We start from the raw sequence: 27,495 nt of genomic DNA, 5'->3' as shown, positions 1-27,495 counted from the left end.
TCTACTCTTCCTTGTAAAAAGGCTCCTATCTATCCTGTGCACAGCCTTCTTCAAGTCATTACACAAGATTTTAATAGGATTTAGGTCTGGGCTCTGACTGGCCCATTCTAAAATACAGATCTTCTTCTTCTGAAGCCATTCCGTTGTTGGATTTGTGCTTTGGGTCACTGCTGTGTTGGAAGGTGAAATTTTTCTCCGGCTGTCTAACAGACGTCTGCTATTTGCTATTTTATGCCAAAATAGACTTATTTTGCACAAGCAATTTAGAGCTATCCATGATTTCTTTTATCTTAATTAGAGCCCTAAGAAGCAGAAGCAGTCCCATAACATGATGCTGCCACCACCATGCTTCACTGTGGGTATGGTGTTCTTTGGGTGAGAAGCTGTATTGTGTTTCCACCAAACATATCTTTTAGAATTATGCCCAAAATGTTCTACCTTGGTCTCACCAGACTATAACACTTTTTGGCACGTGGTTTGGGGTGATTAATGTGGGCTTGGATTAGATTTTTTTCCCCCTCCGTGAGACAGAATTTCCATTTAGCCACCCTGCCCCTACAACACATTAAAGGAGGAAAAAGATCTGACATGATTGATCCTGGTTTCATTTTTACCACACAAAAACCTGGCATTTTAACAGGGGTGTGTAGACTTTTTATATCAACTGTATAAAGTAACAGCTGGTGGAGCACTATTTTCACTGTTGACTACATTAATATGTGTGGGATGTAAAAAGAGTCATTCCAAAAAAAAAAATAATAATACTAATAATCACAATTTCTTATATTCACAGAACAGCTCATTTCTCTCAGGACAGGATTTAAAACCAGATCAGTACAACTGCAAGCGTTTGAGGAACAGGGCCAAATAAAGTCGATAGTTAAGAGGAAATATGTCACAACTTATGTAGTAAATACAAGACAAAATCACTAAAAATACAAAAAGTACAGAATGAAGACATGCTAAAGGGTCGCAAAAATAAACACATATTTTTATACATGTAGACACAAGTAAAATGTTTTCCTATTCTTTTCATGGTGAGTGGTAGTCTGTAGTCTGGTATTTCCACCACACTCTGCCACAGAGACAGTGAACTGTGTCTTCCTCAATGCTTCCTTCATGAAATATACATTAGTGCATTTCCTGGAAGTCATCTTTCCACTCAACCACATGTCGGGAGGCGGTGGGGACGAGTCTCGATTTAAGGCCTCAGCATGAATCCCTAAACACCATTAACAAAAAGACATCAAAGCTCAACTACAGCTAATAATGTTCATTTGCCATGAAACAAGAAGTAACTGCAATCTTCTAACAACTAAACATGAGAGACAACGAAGGACAAATTAGCAGAACAAATCCTGAAAAAAAAACTTGATAATTTCCTCATTTTCTTCTAGTGCTTTCTTTTTCATAGCTAACACACCATCACTAACTAAATCTCCTGTCGGATGTGTGACTGACACTGTGTGTCCCTGCAGTGTTTTGCATCCTGCAAGAAAATTAGCTTGTTTTTGATCAAGTAAACAATGAGACAGTAAAAATCCATGTCGGCTCCCAAGTGACGTGATGTTTAAAACTACTCCGACATAGTGAACACGGTAAAATCCAAAACACCCAGTTTACAACACCCCATCTTCTGCGTGGGAGATGGAGGCAGTTCAAATCTTTAACTGAATATTTTAAGAAAGTGATTTGAACAAACACAGTAAAGTGGATTTGGTGATCAGGTGACTTTGGATTTTTTTTTTTTTTTTTTTAATTTATTTTACAGTCTTGACAATTTACAGCAGAATGTTTATAACAGAACAAGAGTGCCGGGTGTAATGAACGGATCACAGCAGTGAAGCTGTGGGCTCGGCAGATAATAGCAGCGATTACAACACGAACAACAGAGCATCGCCTTAAAGGAAAAAACTACTCTGAATGACCTGATTATTATATCTTATTATATCTTTACAATAAACATCTGAGCTCCAGTGGTGTTCAAAATTTATCTTGTAATGAAATTCTGAGTTGACTTTTTAGTTGAAACGTCTTTCATCGAAATGTTCATCTATTTTCACTTTGGTTTACTAAATTACCCACAATGCAGTTTGACTACATGCTATTAGTCGTTTCAGTTCGCTTTAACCCTTGTTTCTTCTCTAACTAAAGAGAGCGATGCAGCAGCGCTTTCGTCTTTTATTCTGTCCAGCTTTCTCACGCTCTCATCTGTATACTCTCCTCAAACAGAACAGCTTCCAAACTTTCATGCTAATGCTGCCGTTAACACCATCATCTCATCATCTCATCTCATGGAGGTAAATCTGTGAACCCAATTAGGCAAACTTAATTATCACTTAAGTCTGAGTTGAATTTTTTCTTCTATTAAATGACATTATTACTGAGCTAGCAATAACAATGTACTCCTCTTATGTCAGCAAGTCACACAACCACAACTTCTCACAGGAATAAATAACACACCACCCAATAAGCACCAGAATCACTAAGCACATCACAAATATTTCAATAAACAGATTTAGTGTGTTTCCAGGTGGAAGTGTCCTTTAATCTGGTGACATTTGTACTGTAATCTAATTAGAATAAAGTATTCTAATAAAGTTACAGACAGGACATCGATTTCTCCTCACACAAGTCTAATGATGTGCGACAGCAGAATTAGAAAACACATATATAAAAGAAATAGGATTAGCGCCCAAAACTCAGAACATATATAAGAAATCTACACACCCCTGTTAAAATGGCAGGTTTCTGTGATGTAAAAAAATATTAAACCAAGATAAATCATGTCAGAACCTTTTTCCACCCTCAATGTGAAATTACAAAAATTAAGTGAAAATCAGTCAGAAACATTTTAGGAAAAAAACAGAAAAAATAAAAAAGTTATTAACTGATTATGCAACCACTAAACTTGTTGCATAAGTGTACACACTCTTTTATAACTGGGGATGTGGCTGTGTTCAGAATGAGCCAATCACACTCAATTTCATGTTCAAAAGTAATTATCGTACAGCTGTCAGTAAATTAAATTATTTTGATTAACCCCAAATAAAGATCTGCTGTTTCTGTAGGATTTTCTTGACATCATTTTGGTTTCATCTGACTGCTGAAGCCATGGTCTGCAAAGAGCTGACAAAACCTGTACAGGGCCTCACTGTCGAAAGGAATTCGATCAGGAGAGGGGTACAAAAAATTTTCAAAACATTAAATGGACCGCAGAACACGGTGAAGGCCATCATCAACAAGAGGAGAAAATGGGGCACCACAGTGACATTATCAAGAACAGGACGTCCCTCCGAAATTTACAAAAGGACAAGACAAAAACTTACCGGGGAGGCTGCCAAGAGACCTACAGAAACATTAAAGGAGCTGAAGGAATATCTGACAACTACTGATTACTCTCTGCATGTGACAACAATCTCTTGTATTCTTCACATGTCTGGGCTATGGGGTAGGGTGGCTAGACGGAAGCCATTTCACACAAAAAACATTCAAGCCCAACTAAATCACCCCAAACTATGTGGCAAAATGTGTTATGGGCTGATGAGAGGAATTCCAAAAGGTATAATAATTCCATATTTCCAAAAGGTATGTTTTGTGCAAAAAAAAAAAAAAAAAAAAAGTACATCAACAAAAGAACAGTATCATGCTTTAGGACTGCTTTTCTACAGCCAGAACTGGGGTTTTTAATCAAGGTGGAGGGAATCATGAAAAGCTACAAATACCTGCCAATTTTAGTGCAAAACATTCAGGTGTCTGCTAGTAAGCTGAATATGAAAAGGAATTTTACGTTTCAGCATGACAATGACCCAAAGCACACATCCAAATCAGCAAAGGAATGGCTTAACCAAAAGATCATCAATGTTTCACTGTGTGGTGTAAAAATCAAAAGGTGCTTCAACAAAGTATTAGCTTAGGGGTGTGCATTCTTATGCAACTAGCTTATTGAAAGTTTTTTTTTTTCCCTAAAATGCTTCTGATTGTTTTTCACTTAATTTTATACATTTTAATTTCACACTGAGGGTGGAAAAAGTTCTGACATGATTTATCTTGGCTTCATTTTTTTTACATAACAAAACCCTGCCATTTTAACAGGGGTGTGTAAACTTTTTATATCCACTTTACTCTCTATAACACAGGATCACTTACACTTCAGAACGTTGTGAGTTTATGGTTTATGGTTGTTTATACAGGCCAAAGGCAAAGGACGGACAAGGAAAAGTCAAGGGCGCCATTTTGAAAGCTCCACAGTCTGATGACATCCTAGCAGACTTTGATGAAAAGACTCTGAAAATATGAGAGCAGAGCAAAAATAGCCAGCACTAAAATATATGTCATCACTTTCAGGTCACACTGCTGGTCTAAGAAGCATATTTACAGGACAGACAGTGCCCTGCTAATGATGCTCCGCCAAAATGTACACACTTGTGCGGAGGGCTCTGACTTGCATCTGAAATTCTGGGTCATTTATTAAGTGCAGACTTTAATGCCCAACGTAGCATTTTAAATTTTCTGCATTTCCAGTGTTTTAGTGACATCTCCTAAGTGATCTCAGAACACCGTATCAATGCTGAATGGTTGGCTCAAGTATTAGTATAACTTTACACTACATTGACTCATTCACTGCAGCTCAACCTACAATAAAGAGGAGCTTTAATATAGAGTGTGTGGGCTCTCCTAGAGTTTAATGCTGTGCACATTTCAGAGCTAACACTGTCGAAATAACAAGACTAGTTTTAAACGGAACAATATCCAGAGTGAAAAGAAGGAGGCTGTACACTGAGTCACAGCAGATTAAAAACTAGAAAAGTATATTTTCTGAATAAAATGCAGAGAGAATGTTCAGCAATTCCCTGGTGTTGCTAGGGCGCTCCAAATGTTTGCTAGGTGGTTGATATGGTATCACTGGTGGTTGCGCAATGGTTGCTATGGGACCTTAGGTGGTGGCTAGATGGTTGCTAAGGTGGCGCTAAGTGGTTGCTATGGACTGACTGACTGCATTTACAGACTGCATTGTTAACCTGCTCCTTAACCAACATGATCTCTTAATCAACATGTTTTTTGAAGGTGATGTCAAAGTATATTACTGGCAGAAGAACCGATTTTTTAGGTTGTTTTCTAGAATTCATCTGTACCTATTTCTGATGGGATTTCTGAGCCGACTCACAAATTATGACTCATACACTGATTATGCAGTGTACATCACACTGATAGAGAGCCAACATGAGGCTCTTACTTCCTGTACAGAGTGTGTACTGAATACATTTCAGCAATAATAAGTCGCCCCACATGATCATAACTGACACTGCAGTGTCTCACCACTGATCAACATCGGGACAGTCTTCATCATTACTGAGGGGCTGGATGTCATGAGACACAAAGAATGATGCACGTAACTGCTGCCATTGTAGACTGCTCCAGAATTATTGACCATTACAAAAATATTTGCAAATGATTCAAATGTCCCAGCACTGCGAGATTCATTTGGGAAGTGATTAAGGATGTTACAAAATATTTTTGTAATAACATTTTTCTACCAGAAAGGGCAAAAAAATGTATTCTTATATCCAGTTGCTTTAAGAAAAAAGCCTCTTTTAAAAATTGCAATAAATTAGACGCATGAGCATAGTGCTGCAATCTTTGTTCCCATATACAGAAAGGATTCCTGCTCTGAAGACAAAGGGCAGGTGTGATCAATAATATTTTATCCATATTATCTGATCCTTTTATTTATGCATCATTCACTTGTACATCTCTTTTTATGTGTATAATTATCACGGAAAGACTGTTTCTTGACTTCGACTCCACTAATAATGACTTTAGTTCCATGACACTTATACATCACCTCAAGTTTACAAAAGTTACCTTTACAAAGCTGTGTACATGGAAACAACACCTCAGCAATAAACAGCTAAAAGATAAAAGACCTGCATATACTGAATAACCAACGTCAGAATCAATCACAGCATATCACAGATGGGGTGGTGTGATGCGGCCTGACATGAACTGAGGTAACTTTTACCAGTGTGAAGTATTTTTCTACAACTGCACATCCCCAGTGTTTTATTCCTCTTACACCACAGCATTTTGCTAATTATTATGTTTTTTATTTATTAAAGATTGACTGTACTTTTTCTCCATTTATACTTACATTTAATCTTGTGGTATGTTTGCAAAACGCCCTTACATTATAGCAGCTAAACAATTCCTCCACCACTCTCTCCTTTTTCTCTCTCGAAGTTAATAAGACAAAAAAAAAAAAAAAACCCACACCTTGTCAACATATTATAACAGGCACATTAATACAAACCTGTGTTTTGCTTTGCAGCTGGAACTATTGTCGGAGCTGCTGTCATAGACAATTAATCAAAACCTTCTGACCAATCAGTCTATAATAAATATCTATTACCTCTCCAGAGTTTATAAAAAGCAAGCGGTTTCTTGCTTCTTCTCAACTAAGAGCTTGAAATCTAAACTTCTCAACTAAGAGCATGAACAACAGCTTATACTGACAATTATTATTTTCACCTCTTGAAACTATCGAACATTAAGGTTATATTTTCTAGGAAGAGCGTTATAATTACGTCAATAAATAACATTTACCCAGTAACACACAAATTCAATACAAGGAAGGTGACCTCACGTTTACTTTAAGCATGTTACCAGAGAAATTGAAAGCACAGGCATTTGTGTTCAATCAAAGTGCCACTGGCTTGTTTGAGAAGCCTATACAGATAAAACTGGCAGAATTTTTGTACATCAAGGCTACATCATCCACACTAGTCAAACAAGGTCCCAAGAGACGGTACACAGCCTTTTCCACAGAGTTCTACTATAATTTAGGTCTGCATTGCAGACCAACATGATAAAGAGCATCTTTGCCCATAACATGCCTACTTTACAATGCCAGTTGTCCATTATTCAGCTCTGATTAGTAATCTAGGGAGCAAGATCTAGCTTTATAACAAAGCCCACTAGTGGTATGTTTGCCTGATGCTCAATTCTGCAACAGCTTGAGTTCACATCACTTGAATTGCTGATGCCTGTTCTGGCCCCTTATCCTGGAGACACAACAATCGCTAGTGGGAATGATGAAAGTGCAAATGTGCTCTCTGCTGATGCATAGCAGTGGCAATTGCTCTGCTGGGGGTTGCTGGGATTGTGTTGCTCGCCCATATCTCTTTTTTTGTTGGACTCCTGTTTGCTAAGTGCCAGTAAAAGAAATCCCAACAGCTGTCCAAACTTCACAACTAGTGCTGGCCAAGCGCAGCTCATGTGGATCACAGTGAAGATGAGAAGTGTTGATTCCTAACTGTTGCATTTAGTGTGCAAAAGGGATGAGCAGTTTACTTGCACACTCATAAGCAAAGCAGTACCATGAGAAATGGGTTTCTCTCATGCTGAACAAATCTTACCTGAGAAGTTCCCAGAACACAAATTAGACTTTCAGTGTCAGCTCATGTGAGAAGGGTCTGAGATTTATTACTAGAAGCTATGGCATTAGTAGCATTTCAGTTTATACTGAAACGTTGTTTAACATTAAATTTGGCCACTCAAAACTCAATAACAGTTCAACAGTAAGGACAATAATAAGAATGTCAATGGCAATTCATATGTCACTGACAGCCTGAATTCCTAGAAAATCCAACACATAAAAGTTGAGAGAGATACAGAGAGAGAAAGAGAAACAGGAGAGTGTGGGAGAGAATTATCATTAGGCACTGTTTCAACTGTGTGGCAATGCAACCATCTCTCTTAAGACTGCATACTTCAAATGGAAAAGAAAATTTAAAGCAAAAAAGACATATTTTGATATTTTGAGCTTAAGATATAAAACGTCAAGAAAGATATGGACTTTACACAATGTGGGATGCACAAGCAGAATTCTTAATCACAGTGTCGTTAGTTCTGAGATCTTTCCCTATCTGTGACTGATCCAAATCTCACAGGGTAGCTTACATCACTTTACGGAGGGTCAGTTCAATTTCCACTTTCTTTCATTGCTCGTGGTTTTGGAAACAGCGGCTTGAAGATGTTTGAAGGAAAACTCTAATCCCACCTCCTTATCTGTCTCTCTTCCTTTCTTCTCTTTGTTATTTGTCTCTTTCACCCCCATAATTGTTTCATAATTAGCTACTAGATGATACTAGATCAGCCATAACATCAAAACCACTGACAGGCGATGTGAATAACATTGATTATCTTGTTACAATGGCACCTGTCAAGAGATGGATATATTAGGCAGCAAGTGAACAGTCGATTCCCAAAGTTGGTGTGTTAGAAGCAGGAAAAATGGGCAAGTGTAAGGATCTGAGCGACTTTGATAAGGGCCAAATTGTGATGGCTAGATGACTGGGTTAGAGCATCTCCAAAACGGCAGGTCCTGTGGGGTGTTCCCGGCATGCAGTGGTTAATACCTAATAAAAATGGTCCAAGGAAGGGTCATGGGAGCCCAAGGCTCATTGATGCACGTGGAGAGCGAAGGCTAGCCCGTTTGGTCCGATCACACAGAAGAGCAACTGTAGCACAAATTGCTGAAAAAGTTAATGCTGACCTTGGAATAACTATCACAGACGTACAGTCGGATGGGGAGCAAGAACGAGTTCACTCTTCTTCAGTGTGTGTTAGACATGGACTTTTGCAGTTTAAGATATTACACAGACTTCACCTTTCCAAATTAAAGCTTTGTAGGATGTTTCCATCTATGGATCCGCCCTGTGATCGATGTGGAAAACTGCAGTTTCACTAGCACACATGTTTTGGAGGTGCCCTTTCATTTGTAATTATTGGCTTTCAATTTTTCAGTCACTGTCAGATATCAGGCCATTGGACCCAGACCCATTCCCAGCTATCTTTGGTGTTAAGAATGATAATGTAATGTTGTCAAAAGATCAATATAATATGATTGCATTTGTCACACTTTTAGCATAAAGATTGATTTTACTTAATTGGAAAAGAAAAAAAACACCCACTGATACTGCTCTGATGAGGAATGTTGTGCATTACCTCCAGTCGGAAAAAATTAAATTTTCACTGAAAGGGAAGGTTCATAAATTTTATGCCACGTGGGATCCTTTCATTGATTATTTTAACAATACTGCATTGATTCCGCTTCAAATTTAGCCTGATGTATACCAAAGTGTTGTAAGTGTATTTGCACCAAGATTCATCAGTTTGTAATGGCTAGATTCAATCCTCTTTTTGTTTTTTGTGGGGTTTTTTTGGTAACGTAATTTATTTTACATAGTTTATCTTATTTTAAGATATTAAAAAGATAAAAATGTGCTACATAGAAATTGAAGAAGATATGTTACCAACCTTCCCTTTCAGTGAAAACTTAATTTTGTATTTAATTTATAACTATTCTGTGTACCAAATCTTAAACAACAATAATGAGAATGTTAAAAACATGCTATGATAGAAACGTGTCAGAAGACACAGTGCATCGCAGAGTGCCCATGCTGACCCCTGTCCACCACCGAAAGTACCTACAATGGGCACGCGAGCATCAGAACTGGACCATGGAAGAATGGAAGAAAGTGGCCTGGTCTGATGAATCACATTTTCGTTTACCTCATGTGGGCAGCCGGGTGCGCGTGCATCATTTACCCAGGGAAGTGATGGCCCCAGGATGCACTATGGGAAGCAGGCAAGCCGGTGGAGGCAGTGTGATGCTCTGGTCAATGTACTGCTGGGAAACCTTGGGTCCCGGCATTCATGTGGATGTTGACACGTACCACCTACCTAAACATTCTTGCATACCAAGTACACCCCTTCATGGCAACGGTATTCCCTAATGGCAGTGGGATAATGTGCCCTGCCACACTGCAAAAACTGTTCAGGAATGGTTTGAGGAACATGACAAAGAGTTCAAAGTGTTGACTTGGCCACCAAATTCCCCAGACCTCAATCCGATCGAGCATCTGTGGGATGTGCTGGACAAATAAGTCCCATCCATGGAGGCCCCACCTCGCAACTTACAGGACTTAAAGGATCTGCTGCTAACGTCTTGGTGCCAGATACCACAGCACACCTGCAGGGTCTTGTGGAGTCCATGCTTTGATGGGTCAAAGCTGTTTTGGTGGCACAAGTGGGACCTACACAATATTAGTGGTGGTTTTAATGTTATGGCTGATCAGTTTAAAGAGGCTTTAAAAGGGGGTTTAGTAGTTTAGTAGTCTGATTTACATGTAACATTACTACATCTTTGGCACCATATTCCACTGGAGAAATGTTCAATTGTACTGAAGATGGTCACAAATTGGATTTAAAAAAAAAAAAAAAAACTCAAAAGATAAGCTTATACATAATCAGTTGGACATGTAATGAATGTGTGTGGCCTTTTCACCAATTATCATTATATATTGATTTTACAGGACATTCAGAACTCTCATTTTAGCAGTTTCAGATGACTTGACTTAATGAGCCTACACACATTCATTACAACTGTCCAACTGTACAATTCAGTCCAACTGATTATGAACATGCATGCAACATATAATGCAGTATTGTAGGTTCTCACTAGGGTGATATTTGGAGTTTGGGCATGGATGACCTGTCTGTTCAATCCCTGATTAAAAACCTTTTAAAAAACAGATTTTGGAAGTGACATGGACCTATAAAAAACAACCTGGAAGTGACATGGACCTATGAAATTTTTTGAACCAATTCCCCCCCATGTATAAAAAAAAAAGCATCCCATTATGAATCATTTTCTAGCCAACCGTCAGATGCACATCAGGAGGCCTTCTCATGCAGATGCAAGACTTAGCCCAATCAAACATCCATACCAAAAAAACAAATAAATCACTCACCAGAAAAGGCAGCATCAGATCTGCAAAATAAACAAATGTTGCTCCCAGGACAAAACCAATAGCAACAGGGAGGAATGCAAACGCCCCATATTTCCCAGATTCTTCTGCCATTTCAATAGCAGGGGCAAGCAGAGACCAGTATGAGGCTGCCAACATCACCTGTGGGCGAGAATTAAAAAATACAATGATGGCTTGAACAAATACACAGAAGAATCTTCATAGTTCAAATAAAGGCATAAGATTGCACTGAATCAATTTAAGCACTCCACTAACAAAGGTTCTACAACTGTTAACTTGAAACAAGGGCAATAAGGTACCCAAGTCAGTAATGAAAAGCTGACCATTAAGCCATTAATCAATTTCAAAACCCCACACCACTCACTAGGCTTGTGTGATAAAATGATTTAATCATTCCTACACAATAATACACTGCCACGATAACCAGTGACGTTTACTCTAATTATATTACCAGATCTGCCAACCTTAACGCATTCTGCATCAGAGGTGACACCACCTGAAAGCCCCGCCCCCTTCTCTCATCTTACATGCTTTAGACTGGACTTGCAGGCTTCCACACCTTTTTTCCAAGATAAATAGGAAATGTTTTGATTTTCATTAATATCAAATAAAATCTATCAAAGTATTTTCAACTGTTTACTGTGCATTACCGAGGAATCACTTGAAATCCATCACCCAGCCGAGTTTTCACACTTTGCTGCTGGCGACAAACAGCTGGTAATATTACACTATCACCTACTCTGCTTAAACCTGAAATTATGAAAATGCTCCTTTTCCTGTCTTTTTTGACTAGCAATTCAAGACTATAAAATCATTTAATGCAATTATTTTAAAAAGGTAAATCACAAGAAGGGAAAATTCAATATCTCACACCATAACCAAGTACAGTGCACAACAATGTAATGAGAAAATGAAAACCTGGTTTCATTTAAGGTTATGGGTATTGAGCAATGGAAGTCTTAATAATTTTAAAGAAAAAGGTTATTAGTATATATACACCTGGGAAAGCCTGTACCCAATCCATCTGGAAACACAACATGTTTTATTTTGTATAGCTTACACAATATACTATATCTTACATCATATTGGAGCTTATCGGATTTCAAGAAAAGCAATAAAGGTACCTGGATTTTAGCCCAACAATCGGGTTATTCAGCTCTTAATCTTTTGATATCTTTTGTTTTCCTACATCTGTGAATGTGCACAAACTTAAACCACACAAAGCAAAGAAAGAAGCTTATCCTCGCCTTTGGAAATACAGACAGCTCAGAGAAAGACCACATCATTATTATTATTATTATTACCAGCCACACTAAATTGTTTAAAGACAATAAAAGTCCTGCGGTGATTGCATGAGGATAGAAACTGCAGCACGTCTACATGCAACCATTCTACACGTTCAACATGCAAATTTTTTTAATACAACCACTAACATCACACACCCTAAAGGATCAGTTTTTATTACTCATCAGTCCTCAGGAGTTGTTTATTGTCTTTCCTGCAAGAGATGCAATCAGCTGTACACTGGACGAACCAAGTGGAGAGTGGCTGATAATTTTGTCGAGCACGTTGTACCAACAGAATGAAGGATTTCTCCTTTCCAGTGACACACTTGAACAGTGATGGACACGACATTAATGACATCTCTGTGTGCATTCTAGTTGTTATGGGAGCAAGGAAGTGTGGAAACATAGAGAAGAAAGAGCTCATCTGCACTCTCAGAACCTCATGGAATGAATGTCATGTTCTGACTACAGCCATTACATCGTCAAACAATTCGCATATCTACTGGTTTCACCATCTACAGTTTCAGAAGCACTTTGCCTGCACAGCTGATGAAGGACTTTTGCCCACGACACCCCTGTGTCTCTAGACACTCTGTGTACTATTTTTACTACATCCACAATTACTACTGAAGTACACTGCAGTTACCTCCTGGATCCTATATACAGTAAACATATGTGTTAATGTGTTAATTGATGAACTCTTCATATTTTTAGATGTCTGAAATCTACTACTCCATCAATAACACAGTTTCTCTACTTACAAAATACTTTATTTAAAAAGTAATGATACCAACTCAAAACTGGAGAACACAGTTAAACTAATAGCTCCCCTATGGAAATCCAATGCAGACCCATGAAGCCTCAGCCATGCAAATGCATGCACTGATTTATTATTGATTAACAATAAATCAGTGGGGTGATCAGAGGAGGGAGAGCAAGAGAAAGAAAAAATCCTGTCAGTTGGGCACCACAGGATCTATGTGTAAAGACTTGCTGGATTTGGTTTATACAATTGGTCTAATTTATCACAGCTACAGGCACAACATCCCAGAGAAGCATAAAGAAGCACTCCACACTTTCTCTACTGAGTCCAACACCCTCTGGCAGAGGATGATTGAAGATGTGTTCATTTGTCCCCAAGACCTTTCATTAATGAAAGCACAGGACCAAAAGGAGACACCACCGCTACGTTTCACTCAAACCCGTGCCCTTTTCCTTACAAATAACCCCCACACACACGACTATTGACAAATACATAAAGAACCCTTGAAAAAAACTCTGACTGAACATGTGAGCAAAGGTGAAAGAAAGAAGATCATCATCTTCACTAAAATGAACATTTTGCATTTCAGCTGCATTAGTATTCAACAGCAATCACCATGTCCACTTATCTCCCAATGCACAGATACTCCTGAGGCTTCTTTTATTCTTTTTTTTTATAGCTCACATATGATAAATGGGAGAACTTCACAGAGGTCAGTTTGAAATTTCATTCCTGCTTATGAGAATGACTACGCATACCATAGAATGAACTTTACTGTCGAGTTTTGTGTTGAATGGGGATGTGTTTAATGGAGATGTGATGAGTGAGGACGTGTAGAATGGGGATGAGTTGAATGTTGAGTGGAGATGGGTTGAGTGGGGATGGACTGCATGGGGACGTTTTGAGTGGGGACGTTTTTAGTGGGGACATAGTTGAGTGGGGATATGGTTAATGGAGACGTGATGAGTGGGGACAGGTTGAGTGGGGAGAGGTTGAATGTAGAGTGGGGATGTGTTGAGCTGGTACCTGTTGAGTGGGGACGTGATGAGTGGGGATGTGATGAGTGTTGAGTGGGGATGTGATGAGTGGGGACATGTTGAGTGGGGATGGGTTGAATATCGAGTAGGGATGTGTTGAGATGGGTTTAATGGAGACGAGTTGAGTGGGGATGTGCTGAATGGGGACGTGATGAATGGGGACGTGATGAATGGGGATGTGTTGAGTAGGGATGTGTTGAGTGGGGATGGATTTAATGGAGACAAGTTGAGTGGGGATGTGCTGAATGGGGACGTGATGAATGGGGATGTGTTGAGTAGGGATGTGTTGAGTGGGGATGGGTTTAATGGAGACGAGTTGAGTGGGGATGTGCTGAATGGGGACGTGATGAATGGGGATGTGTTGAGTAGGGATGTGTTGAGTGGGGATGGGTTTAATGGAGACGAGTTGAGTGGGGATGTGCTGAATGGGGACGTGATGAATGGGGATGTGTTGAATGGAGACGTGTTGCATGGGGATGTGTTGAGTAGGGATGTGTTGAGTGGGGATGGGTTTAATGGAGACGAGTTGAGTGGGGATGTGCTGAATGGGGACGTGATGAATGGGGATGTGTTGAATGGAGACGTGTTGCATGGGGATGTGTTGAATGGGGATGTGTTGTGTGGGGATGGGTTGAATGGAGATAGGTTGAATAGGGATGTGTTGAATGTTGAGTGGTGACATGAGGAGTGGGGATGTGGTCAAGTGGGGATGGATTTAGTGGGGATGGGTTATGTGGTGAGTGGGATATGTTATGTGGTGAGTGGGGACGTGTTGAGTGGGGACCTGCTGAGTTGGGACGTGCTGAGTGGGGATGTTTCGAACATTGAGTGGGGATATGCTGAGGGACGTGTTGAGTGGGGATGGTGTTGATTGGGGACATGTTCAGTGGGTACGTGTTAAATGGAGATGTGTTCAGTGAGGACATGTTGAGGTAGGCTGTGTTGAGTGGGGATATATATCACTACTCCTAGAATGGAAGGTGTGGGGGTTGGCCTTGAGGGAGTGACAAATGACAAAATTCTTTCCTTGGTGGAAAAAACCTTCACAATAGTCAGCCAGATCAAGAACACCCTCCAGGAGGTAGGTATATCTGTGTCAAAGTCAACAATCAAGATAAGGTTTCAAGAGAGTAAACATAAAGGGTTTACAACAAGATGTAAACCATTGGTAAGCTTCAAAAACAGAAAGACAGACAGTTTGACAAAAATATTTTAAAAAGCCTATTCAGTTCTGAAACAACATCCCATGGATAGATGGGAGAAAAATCAACTTGTACAAGAATGATGAGAAGAGAAGAATATGGAGAAGGAAAGGAACTGCTAATGATCTGAAGTGTATCATCTCATCATCTTATGGAATGGGCGTGTATGGCTGCTAACAGACCTGGTTTCTTGTATTTACTGATGGTGTGACTGCTGACTAAAGCAGCAGGATGAATTGTGAACTGTATAGGACTATATTACCTGTTCAGATTCAGCCAAAAGCTTCAAAAGTCATTAGACATCTTTTATGTTGATGTGAGTGCTTTTATGACCTGAGAGAGTGAAAGGAAGAAACAGAGAGAGCAAAATGTACCAAAATGGGAGACTTGTAGCTGACCTTTCGTCCTGTAATCTCCTGGCAGATCGACCAAAGGCTTTACAATATAAGACTTGCTGGCCATTTAACACAATATTTAGAGTTCATTTACATGCATGTAGTTGAGGATTTAATAACAAAGCTGTTTTTAGCCTTCAGACGTTGACCTCGATTTAGTATCATTGGTTGATTCATGTTGCATGAACAATTAACTGTCAGTGTGCAATATATATACAGTCAGGTCCGTAAGTATTTGGACAGTGAAACAATTTTTTTTTTTTTTTTTTTTTGCCTTTGTGCACCACCACAATAGATTTGAAATTAAGCAATCAACATTTGAAGTGTAGAATTCCAACTTTAATTTAAGGGGTTTAACAAAAATATTGCATTAACCATTTAAGAATTACAGCCATTTCGACATTGTACCTCCATTTTCAAAGGCTCAGAAGTAGTTGGACGGTTGACTGATAAGCTGTTCATTGGAACTCTCAATATGCAGTTCAAAGAGGTATCGATGCAAGTGAAGGACGCAATTGTTAGGCGGAAAGAGAGATAGCAGAAACTTTAGGAGTGGCCAAATCAACAATTACGTACATTCTTATAAAGAAGGAATGCACTGGCGAGCTCAGCAACACCAAAAGACCATGGAAGACAGCTAAAGTAGATGATCACAGAATTCTTTCCTTGGTGAAGAACAACCCCTTCACAACATCTAGCCAGATCAAGAACACTCTGGAGGAGGTAGGCATATCACTGTCAAAGTCTATAATCAAGAGACACTTTAACGAATGAAAGTACAGAGGGTTTACCTCAAGATGCAAACCACTGGTAACACTCAAGAACAGAAAGGCCAGATTAGACTTTGCTGAAAAAGCTCTTTAAAAAAGCCTGACCAGTTCTAATGCAAGATTAACTTGTACCAGAATGATGGGAAGAGAAGAGTATGGAGAAGGAAAGAAAGAGCTCATGATCCAAAGCATATCACATCATCACAGGCAGTTATGGCATGGATATATATGGCAATGGAGCTGGGTCACTGTAGTGTATACAGCTATACTTTCTGCTCAGGTTCAGTCAAATGCTGCAAAACTGATAGGACAGCGTTTCCCAGTACAGATGGATAACAACCCAAAATGTACCGCGAAAGCAACCCAAGAGCTTGGAAATTGAATGTTCTTAAATGGCCGAGTCAGTCACCCGACCTCAACTCAACTGAGCTGCTTTTCACTTACTGAAGATAAAACTGAAGGCAGAAAGACCCACAAACAAGCAGCAACTGAAGGAGGCTGCAGTAAAGGCCTGGGAAAGCTTCTCAAGGAGGAAACTCAGCATTTGGTGATGTCCATGGGTTCCAGACTTCAGGCAGTCAATATTTAATACTAATATTTATGATTGTTAGTTTACTCAATTACTTCTGAGCCTGTGAAAATGGAGGGACTTCGTAAAAGAAAATGGCTATAATTCCAAAACGGTTAATGCGATATTTTTGTTAAACCCCTTGAATTAAAGCAGAATGTCTACACTTTAATCACATCTTGAATGCTGCATTTCAAATCCAGAGGCAAAATTACAAAAAAATGTGTCACTGTCTAAATACTTATGGACCTGAGTGTGTCTAATGAGGGAGGAAGCCAGTAATAAAATTAAGTCAAATTTGCAAAAGTTACAGTAAAAATTTAGCTCAGAAAATCAACTTCAAGCTCGCTATCTGTATCTGAATATGCAGAACTGTCTCTAACCCAGCCCTGGTCTAATTGGCAGTTTTAAAGTGGTTAATGCTCATGCTCAAGGTGTGTCTACTTTCACAATAATGTTGTTTACACACCTGTTGCTTGCAGAGATTAACATTATTTGCCTCCTTTATTGGTAATCGCTTTTAATTGTAATTGTTTATGAAAAGATCTTGCCAGGAGATTGTATTTTCTCCAGCAGATATAGTTGTAGGTATATGCTCATTACACCTCTGGCCTTACATCAAAGTGATCTGAAAAGATCACTTTATTGCTCTCTCATCTATCCATCTTCATTCCCTCTTAGTTTGGTCTCTTCACCTCATTTCCCTTTTGTATTTTGTTCTATAGCAAACAGCCAGCTATGCTTGTTTCTAATTGGATTTAGCTCAGAGTGGTGTGTTGTGCCTCTTTCTCAAAAATATCTGCGTGCACTGGTGATATTAACGTCAGGGATGCCAGGGCTCTTGTTATGATGGAAGTTGTGCCACCAGCACTGACAGGGCACTCAGAGACGTAATTGAGCCAGTCATTGCTTTGCTCTAAGGCTTTTCTGAGTAAATGAAAATTGTTTTGCTTCAGCTCATGCAGTTTAAGCGGCTCAATCCCCTGCATTTTCACTATGACTAGATTATTTGAAACACTAGAACTATTCTTTCTAAATTTTTTCTTGTTCAAAAACGTTGTTAGTGCATTGCTAATATCTTGCGTGTAATTTTTTCAACAGTATGTTTTAATTAAACTCACTGTTAGTGCTTGTTACACTTCTTAAATTCAAATGCACATAGTTTTTGCATTCGAATGTTCATTCTTATCTTAAATTTGATGAACATTTGAAGTTTGAATTTTAATTTGACAGCCCTAGAGCAGACGAGAGGAGCTAAAATGTTGGTGTGACAGGAATCTCCCCCTCACACTGCCTGACTTTGCCAAGCCTTTTGTTCCATGAAGTTATTCTCCAAGTTATTGATCTAATTCTGTTTTCTCGTTTGTGTATTTTGGATTATCCCTGCTTTTGCTGGTTTGCTGATTGCCTGACCTGTGCCTGAGTTCTGTTTACTGATTTTGATTCACAATTTGGATTTGTCTGCTTGCCTCTCAAATAAACTGCATTTGCATCCATCTCTGCTCGCTGAACATGACATAGTGACGCTCATTCTTATGTAAACAAACATGCATGTAAACACAATGGGCAATATCGAGATCAGCAAAAATGAAGGTCATGTCCATATATTGTACGATAAGTCGATAACGTAATTATCATGACAGGCCTAGAAACAGGAAATTGTCGAAGGTAACAAAGTATTTCCTGGAGACTGAGATCAATTAAAAAATAAAAAATAAATCACTTCTAGGGGTGGCAAATTGTTTGCATGTAACCTAAATATACTTTACTGGTGGTAATCATTTTGCCACACGTTTGCTTCACAATAATAATATTTTTTTTAAAAAGTGGTTCATGAGAATGTAGTGGATGTGAGGTGGCTTATTGTTGAATCAATAGACTTTCGTCCTCTGTACAATCAGCTAATAACTGAACCGTTGAAACCGCTGGAGTCTAGGCATGTTTTTCCACAGAAGCACATTATGTGCACACTCCAGGAAGCATCTGATTAAACAGTCACAGTCATACTCAAGCACTTTATTCCAGAGGGAAGAGGCACTGGAGAAAATGAAGTAATCTACTTTTACTTGGCACCTCTCAGACAGGTGACACCAGCTCCTGCATTAATTGACCTGAAATGCGTCTCAGTGTGTGGCTTCATTATTCTACTCCATGCAATCAGAGGATGATGGAAAGCTCATGATGGAGGAAGAGATGACGTGTTGGTCTATACATAGTGTTTTCTGGGTCCTGTGGGAGTATGAGGTGAATCTGTTTTATTCAGCTAACTGTCTCTCAAAATGGAAATCTAGTTCTGTGCTGCAGCTTTAATTAGAAAGAAAGAAATAGTTAGGAGACGCACATTTTGGGGGAGATTTAAGTGATGGAAATTCTGTCTGTTCACTATCTTTATGATAAGCACTAAACTGACACTGACATGCTGCTAGCATGGCCTCATTAACTCTGTTAGGCTGTGAGCTGAATGCAACAGTGGACTTGCTGCAGGCAGTAAAAGTGCTATTAATCTTTAAGCGAGGGAGGAAAAAGACAAGTTTTAAAAATCTGGTTTTGAAGCGGTTTTCAAAGTTCTGACTGTAGGACATAAGTCTCCAGCCAGACTAAAGCTATATCTAAGACTTAATTGCTTAGTTTGGTCAGTGTTAAATCTGAGGCTGCATATTCGCCTGTGGCAGTGATGATACAAGATCAACCTTCTAGGATGATGTAGTGTTGAGCTCTGTATAAGTAATAGATATTTTGTGATTGACTCATTCATTTTGAACAGTTCTTTTAAATCAATGGAATAAATCATTCTGCATGCATGAACAATTTTTTTAATCCACACACAACAGCAAAGACAGTCTTATTAGCTGAAACGTTTTTTTCCTCTGACACTTTTTATGTGATAAATGTACTTCATCTAAAGTTTCTTTCCCTGATTTCCACCTCACAGCTCTGTGGTGGTGCTGCACATACATGATGTCAACAGTCTTCTTTAATTTGTAGATGTAGTACATATTTTATGAATTGAAACTCTTTGCTTGAGGTAGTCTGACAGTTGTTGATAAACTTCTGGCTGGCATGCGACTTGCCAGCTCTGTGTTTTGAACGGGGTCAGACTTGTGAAATAAATGAACCAACCCTCATTAGGGCCCAAGCACTGAAAGTGCACACTATTGTTTTCCTAAGGATTATTATTATTATTATTATTATTACTATTACTATTATAATTACTATTATTTTATTTTATTTTAAAGGTTTTGGGGGCGTTTGGGCCCTTAAAATGCTCAAAAACTTATGAAATTTGGCACACACGTCAGAGTCGTCAGCCATTAGGCCCGGGCAAAGGGCAGCACATGGGCTCTGTAGCGCCTCCTTTTACACGGTACATAAACTTGGTGCATACATCGTATATACATATATCATACATACTTGTACATATATGTACGAAACTCCACAGTACACATACTGTTCTCATCGACCCGAACAACTTTCGCACTGACAATCCTTAGCTCTGCCAAACAGGAAGTTGGGCATTTTGGATTTTGTGAAAAGTGCATGTGGTGAACTTTTAAATACTCCTCCTAGGAGATTCAGGTGATTGTCCCCCAAATTTGGTCAACATTATGCCAACACTTTGAGGATGCTAAATTGCGAAGGCATTTTTGATATCTCGAACAGTTTCTCCACAGCAAGGCAATACATTTATGGTGAGAAAAGGGAAACAGGAAGTGCCTCATATCTTCTGAGTGAATTGAGTGATTTAGATGAAACTTAGGCTGTATGTTTGGTCCTGGGGGCTGATCACGTGGATGTAGCTATTGTCAGTCACAGTCATAGCACCAGCAACTGGCAGCAGGAAGTGTGTGACTTACAACAGACTTTGCAATAATCCTCTTTTATTTACCCGAATCACCTCAAACTCTATTTTATGACTATTTAGACATTTGGATTGGGGATTGTTTCTTATTAAACAAATATATTTATCATGTAGCTTAACTAGAGCTTTTTTTTTTTTTTTTTTGCTTTTGTCTGTCACAAGAGGTCCAAAGAAGTGTCAAAACAACCAAAGCAAACCAAAGCCAAAAATTTTTTTCTTTTTTTTTTTTTTTTTTACATATTTTCCCCTGAACATTTTATTTCTCTTATACCATAGCAATTTGCTTATGAATACTTTTTTTAATCATTTATTGTTAATGCTGTGGAACATCCACGACACTCAAAGTTCCAACAACGTGCAATATCATATTAATGAGAAATTCAGTGCAGAAGTAGTGGAAACAGCAAAAATTGGACTTATAGTCCAGATGCAGCTATAAGATGCAGTTACGCTGTGAGATTAGTGTGATGGCATTGACTGTGGTATTAGCATGAATGTTTGAGCAGAGAGTACAGGTGAGAGAGCTGGACAGAGGAAAGACTAAAGTGCAGCTGCATCACTCTTACATGCACGTGCATAAAACAATTTTAGATAATTTAGCTGGATAAGTTAGCTAAACTCTCTTTGAGAGGATGCCTACAGCTGAAATGGGTAAATCTCTAAAAATACAAAACACAGTAGCTCTTCTTGACTGCCCTCTGAGCCACTCTTCTGTTTAATGGAATCTTCCCATTTAAGGAATCAGTCATCGGTAAGGGCATCATTTCTGGACTCTTATCTAATTTCCAGCCCAATAAAAAAAGCCCTCTAACAGGGAGAATCTTGTCCTGCAAGCTACCAATGATTAATTAAAAAAAAATATCAGCAATGGTGAGACTTGAAAAATTGATGCCTTGTGGTTCTCGCATAACAAGCTGGGCTGACATATTAGTGAGTTTTTGAAATGGCATCAATGGCATTTTACGTCTGGATGAGAGCTAATAACAGAGCTTCTCATTTATTTCCAAATTATAAGATCAAAAAAATATAGAGAAATATTACTTTACAAAGCAACTGGAAAACATGAGTGTTAGAAGAATGCATTAAATCTAACAGCACTGATTGGAGTCTGACAGTCGGAGTGTATAAAAACCGCAGGATCTTGTTAACAGCGAAGACTTTGTACAAGCCTGTGCTCTTAACTGCAAACTGTTTCTGTGCTTGACCAACCTGAGAGACAGCTGTCAGGCTGAGCCAAGGGAAAAGAATCCACCTTTCCTTTGCTCACAAACCCACCAACCTGGATGAATTACTCTGCATTACAGAAAAGTCCACTAGCAAAAGCTGTATTTATTTCATTTCATTTTTCAAGTCAGAAAAGTGTGCTCTTACTGAGTAAAAGCAGCAAGAAACAGAAATTCTCAAGAAGTAAAGGAAGGTTATGAAAAGAAAAATGTATTTGTGATTAATTAGCTTAATCTCAGACCAAAAATAACTTTAATAATTTAATTAAAGTCAATATGTTTTTTTTTTTTTGTCAATTTTTTTGCACAAAACATAACTTTTTGGAATTATGGAATTATTATCCCCTTTGGAATTGGTCTCGTCAGACCACAACACATTCTGCCATATGGTTTGGGGTGATTTAGCTGGGCTTGGATGTTTTTTTTTTGTAAGAAAGGGCATCCGTCTAGCCCAGACATGTGAAGAATGTGAGAGATTGTTGTCACATGCAGAGAGTAATCAGTACTTGTCAGATATTCCTGCAGCTCTGCTGTAGGTCTCTTGGCAGCCTCCCTGGTAAGTTTTTTTTGTCTTGTCCTTTCATAAATTTTGGAGGAACATCCTGTTCTTGTCAATGTCACTGTGGTGCTCCATTTTCTCCACTTGTTGATGATGGCCTTCACGGTGTTCCATGGTACATTTAATGTTTTGGAAATTCTTCTATACCCCTCTCCTGATCAATCCTTTTAGACAGTGAGACCCTGTAAAGGCTTTGTAAGCTCTTTGCAGACCATGGCTTTAGCAGTCAGATGAAACCAAGATGAAGCCAAGATCCATTTCCGATCCATTCTAAGAGAAAACATGGGCCACATACACTCACCAGCCATGTTATTTTGAACACCTGCACACTCCCACATCCTTGCAACTATCCAATCATGTGGCAGCACTACAACTCATAAAATGCCTGATCTGAGGGATCTTAATTTTTGCTGGAATAAGCAGATTGTACTGTCAGAATTTGGCATTAACAGTATGATTACATGGACCCAACCTGCCTTGTGTTAACAGTTAAGGCTGGTGGTGGTGGCGGCAGCATAATGGTGTGGGGAATATTTTTGTGGCACACACTGGGCCCCTTAATACCACTCAAGTATTGCTGCTGACCACGTGAATCCCTTTAGAGCCACAAATTTAACCATGCTCTAATGGCTGCTTCCAGCATGACAATGCATAATGTCAAAAAGTACAAGTCTTCTCAAACCGATTCCATGAACATGACAAGTTCAGTGCACTTCAGTGGCCTCCCCAGTCACCTTTTGGATGAGGCAGAATGGGAGATTTGATGCATGAATGTGCAGCTGACAAATCAGCAGCAATAATGCAATGCAACCGTGTCAAAATGGACCAGAATCTCAAAGAAATGTTTCCAACACCTTGTAGAAAAATTCTTCACCATTGCATGAAGAATTCAGGCTGTTCTGAGAGCAAAGGGAGGCCCTACCCAGTATTAAAAAATAGAAAAGCTAAAAGAGCATTATCGGTTGTGTAATTTAGCTTGAGGGGAAAAAGCAAACTGTGAGAACTAATTCAGTTTTATTAACAGGAATATCATGCTGTGTTTTAACATAATTGTGAATGTTATTTTTCTCCACTAATTAGTATTACTGAGTAGATGTTTGGCTCTCGCTATAGTATTACATCTTCAATGACTGTCTCTTTCAGAAGTAATTTCATATGAATTGATCCATGTGTATGTATTAATTCATTAGATTGCTCTCTGTATTGCACAATATCACAATTTAAGAAGAATTTTAAGTGCATATTTAGTTAGACATTTTGATAAACTGCACAGCATGACACTTTGCATACTTTTCTCATTAAGCCTGGAAGTTATTAGGAAATAAAGGGACTAACTGCAACTCAACATAGTAGTGTGGAATGCAAGTGATTAATCACTATCCTTTCAATTTAAGCACATTCATTTTAACACCCTTTCCCTCCAGAAGAATTCATAATTCACTGACAAACCCTGGTGAAAGCTGTACAATACAGGTCAAAGGTCACAGTCGTGAGGTTAAAAAGGAGTTTGAGAACTTTGAGAATGAATATTAATAATGAACTGCTCCTGAATCAATCACATTGTTTAAACCACTGGTTCAATACAGACAGCTATTTTTCATGTGTGAATGCATGTGTACCAAATGATCAGCCTGTGCTCTATTACTGTCTGAAAGAGATAATCACCTCTACATTACAGAAAGTGAAAGAACGTGCTTTTTTTTTCCCTCACTACTCGGACCGGTCTTACTGCATTGCACATACAATGGATATAAAAAGTCTACACACCCCTTTTAAAAAGGCAGATTTTTATGAAGTAAAAGTAGATAAATCGTGTCAGATCTTTTCTCACCTTTAATGTGCAAAAGTATACAAAAACAGCGAAAAACAATCAAACGTTTATACGGGGAAAAAAAAGAAAAAGAAAAAACTTACAATAACCTAGTTGTATAAATGTGCACACCCCTAAACTAATACTTTATTGAAGCACCTTTTGACTTTCCAATCCTTTTTTTGCAAAAACATTCTAGATCCATGGAAATGTGAGGGCATTTCTTGTGCACAGCTTGCTTCAGGTCACCCCACAGATTTATGGATGGGTTCAGGTCTGGGCTCTGGCTAAGCCATTCAGAAACATTGATCTTCTCTTGGTTAAGCCATTCCTTTGTTAATCTGGATGTATACTTTGAGTCACTGTCATGCTGAAAGGTTAAATTCCTTTTCATCTTCAGCTTACTGTACTGTAGCAGACACCTGAATGTGTAGCACTAAAATCCCAATTTCCAATGTGTAACACCGGAAATTGTAGCTATTCATGATTCTCTTGATAAAACCCGCAGTTCTGGTTAAGAAAAGCAGCCCTAAAGCATGATTCAGCCACCTTCCTGCTTCACCATGGGTATGGTGCTCTTTTGGTGTTTTTTTTTTTTACGCTACCCCATAGCCGAGTCATGTGAAGAATACAAGAGATTGTTGTCACATGCAGAGAGTAATCAGTAGTTGTCAGATATTCCTGCAGCTCCTTTAATGCTGCCGCAAGTCTCTTGGCAGCCTCCCTGGTAAGTTTTTGTCTTGTTCTTTTGTAAATTTTAGAGGGACGTCCTGTTCTTGATAATGTCACTGTGGTGCTCCATTTTCTCCACTTGTTGATGATGGCCTTCATGGTGTTCCATGGTACATTTAACGTTTTGGAAATTCTTTTATATCCCTCTCCTGATCAATTTCTTTCGACAGTGAGATACTGTACAGGTTTTGTCAGCTCTTTGCAGACCATGGCTTCAGCAGTCAGATGTTATGTTTCCTATTTTTCCAAGACGTTTCTGATAGTTTTTCACTTAATTTTTATATGTTGTAACTTCATATTGAGGGTGGGAAAGGTTCTGACATGATTTATCTTGGTTTATTTTTTTTTTTTCCATCACAAAAACTTGCCATTTTAACAGGGGTTTATAAACTTTTTCTATCCATTGTAATGTTGATTTAAAGAGCAGTCCAATGAGAGACCTTTAGAGCTAATTAAATCCATCTAACAACCCATGTACAATAACCGTGAGGTACTAACCTGTGCCAACTAACTAAAAAACAATGTTGAGATTTAGAGTTAGACTTCTGTCCTATAGTACTATGGTCTAATATCACTAGATGTTAGAAACTTAGTTTAAACAGATACTAACACTCGAGTCTAACATTATGCAGAGTTTGTATAAATTCTTGAGTGATGTCAAATAAAGAGCATTGCATTTTTCTTAATGAGGAAAATAAGGACATCCGGGGTGACTGCACATGCTCACGAAGTTTATTCATTTGACATGTTCTCTAATGTGATGATGACTCATGTGTTTAACATCTACATCCTGTTTACTTAAAAATTAATCCAACATCTCAGCACATCAGTTCAATATACTTATTGCACTGATTAGCAGACAAAATTTGAAGAATGCCAAGGTTTGAGAGTGAGAGTTAGAGAAGGCTTCTATGGTCTTCATTAAGTATCAAGACCCAAGAATACCATAGGTATTCAGATGGTGTATAGTTATATACAGATGGTGTATAACTGGACAAGGACAGACCAGGTGAAGTTCTCCAGTCAGCAACACTTTTCCAAATACTGAATATATATATATATATTTATTTATTTAAGAAAGAGATTTATGTACAACTCATACAGGCTTCTCTCTGCTAAGAACATACATGTCTTTGTGCTTCGTCAACTTTTCTTTTTTTCACCATATGTAGGTATCTGTAGGTGTCTACGCTGGGTAATTTCGAGATTTGGAGTCAAGCACTAAATCACACCAAAGGGCAACACCAGACATGTTTCTGAATCACAGATAGAGATGTGTTGATTTTTAGCAGCGTTTCAACACTGAAGTACGAGCCCAAGCACACTGAACAGTGGTGCATGCAGAACATGGGAGGTCTCTACACCACGGGTCTGCTGAGATTTCTAGACGGTGTGAAAATGAGTAGTACTACAGACCATTTCAATGTTGTTTTTTGCAAGTTTGCGATGGTCGAAAGAAATGAGGCAGCGGGTCTTGAGTTTTACACCTGAGGGTTATAACATGAACTTTTCTGTTCATGTTATTTTTTTTAACTGTTTTCTTCTGATTAATACATTTTTTAAACTTTATCCACTACTAAACCACTCTTTGAATACAACAGGAGCTTGACAGTGTGGATTCACACACATTTTCTATAATGTCCTACAAAACACAGACCCTACGTATTGTCAGAATCAAATCCAACACGACGTGCCGGAATGCAGATGTTTATGAGAAATGAAACCAAGTTTGGAGAGATTCTCCAGACAACAGCAGGTTATTGACCTGTAATATTACAGTCGATGGTTAGGATTTCATGGTTCATTTCTGGAACAAGACAGACTGACTTTACAGACATCCCATATAGTCATTCTGGCTCTATCAAAGAGCACTCATGATGAACAGTTAAGGTAAGATAGGTATACCAGTAGTCCAATCTATCTAGCTATTAAAATAGCTAACTACCTAACTTTTACACAGTACACAAGGTTTGCACAGAAACAGGACATTTCAAACAAAAGTCCTTCATCACCTGTGCATCCCCTCTGAAAGTACTGGAACGGCAAGGCCAATTCTATTGTTCTGCTATACGCTGAAGACATTTGGTGTGAGATCAACAGAAGAATATGAGATGATAGCTCAGAATGTCAGCTTTCATTTCCTGATATTTACATATAGATGTGATAAACATCTTAGAACATGGAACCTTTTGTCTGACCCCATCCATTTTTTAAGTAATCAAAAATATTGGAACATGTGACTGACAGGTGTTTCTTGTTGCCCAGGTGTGCCCCGTTAGATTGACTGTTTAAACAATTAATAGCACTGAATGTCTACTCTTGGTTTGAGCCCTGGGTATAGACATTTGCATTTGTTGTTAAAAAAAGGAAAAAAAAAGGGAAAAAAAACCAAAAAAACAAAAAAACGGTTAAACCAACAGACCAGAGAGCTGTCTATGGGGAAGAAGCAAACCACTTTG

At 38.7% G+C, this 27,495-nt stretch overlaps 1 protein-coding gene across 3 annotated transcripts in view; it reads right to left on the bottom strand.

The window, feature by feature from the left end:
• The window catches only part of LOC113527654 (zinc transporter ZIP11), a 129,697-nt gene that overhangs the window by 91,481 nt on the left and 10,721 nt on the right, over positions 1–27,495 (bottom strand). For all 3 annotated transcript variants that reach the window (XM_026915663.3, XM_026915667.3, XM_026915665.3), the window contains exon 4: positions 10,815–10,973. In XM_026915663.3, coding sequence (XP_026771464.1) covers positions 10,815–10,973 — 159 coding nt within the window. The remainder of the gene's footprint in view (positions 1–10,814; positions 10,974–27,495) is intronic.

Source organism: Pangasianodon hypophthalmus, chromosome 12, assembly GCF_027358585.1.
Source record: "Pangasianodon hypophthalmus isolate fPanHyp1 chromosome 12, fPanHyp1.pri, whole genome shotgun sequence".
Lineage (NCBI taxonomy): Eukaryota > Metazoa > Chordata > Actinopteri > Siluriformes > Pangasiidae > Pangasianodon > Pangasianodon hypophthalmus.
The sequence above is the reverse complement of the archived record's forward strand: the minus strand, read 5'-3'. Positions and strand labels throughout refer to the sequence as shown.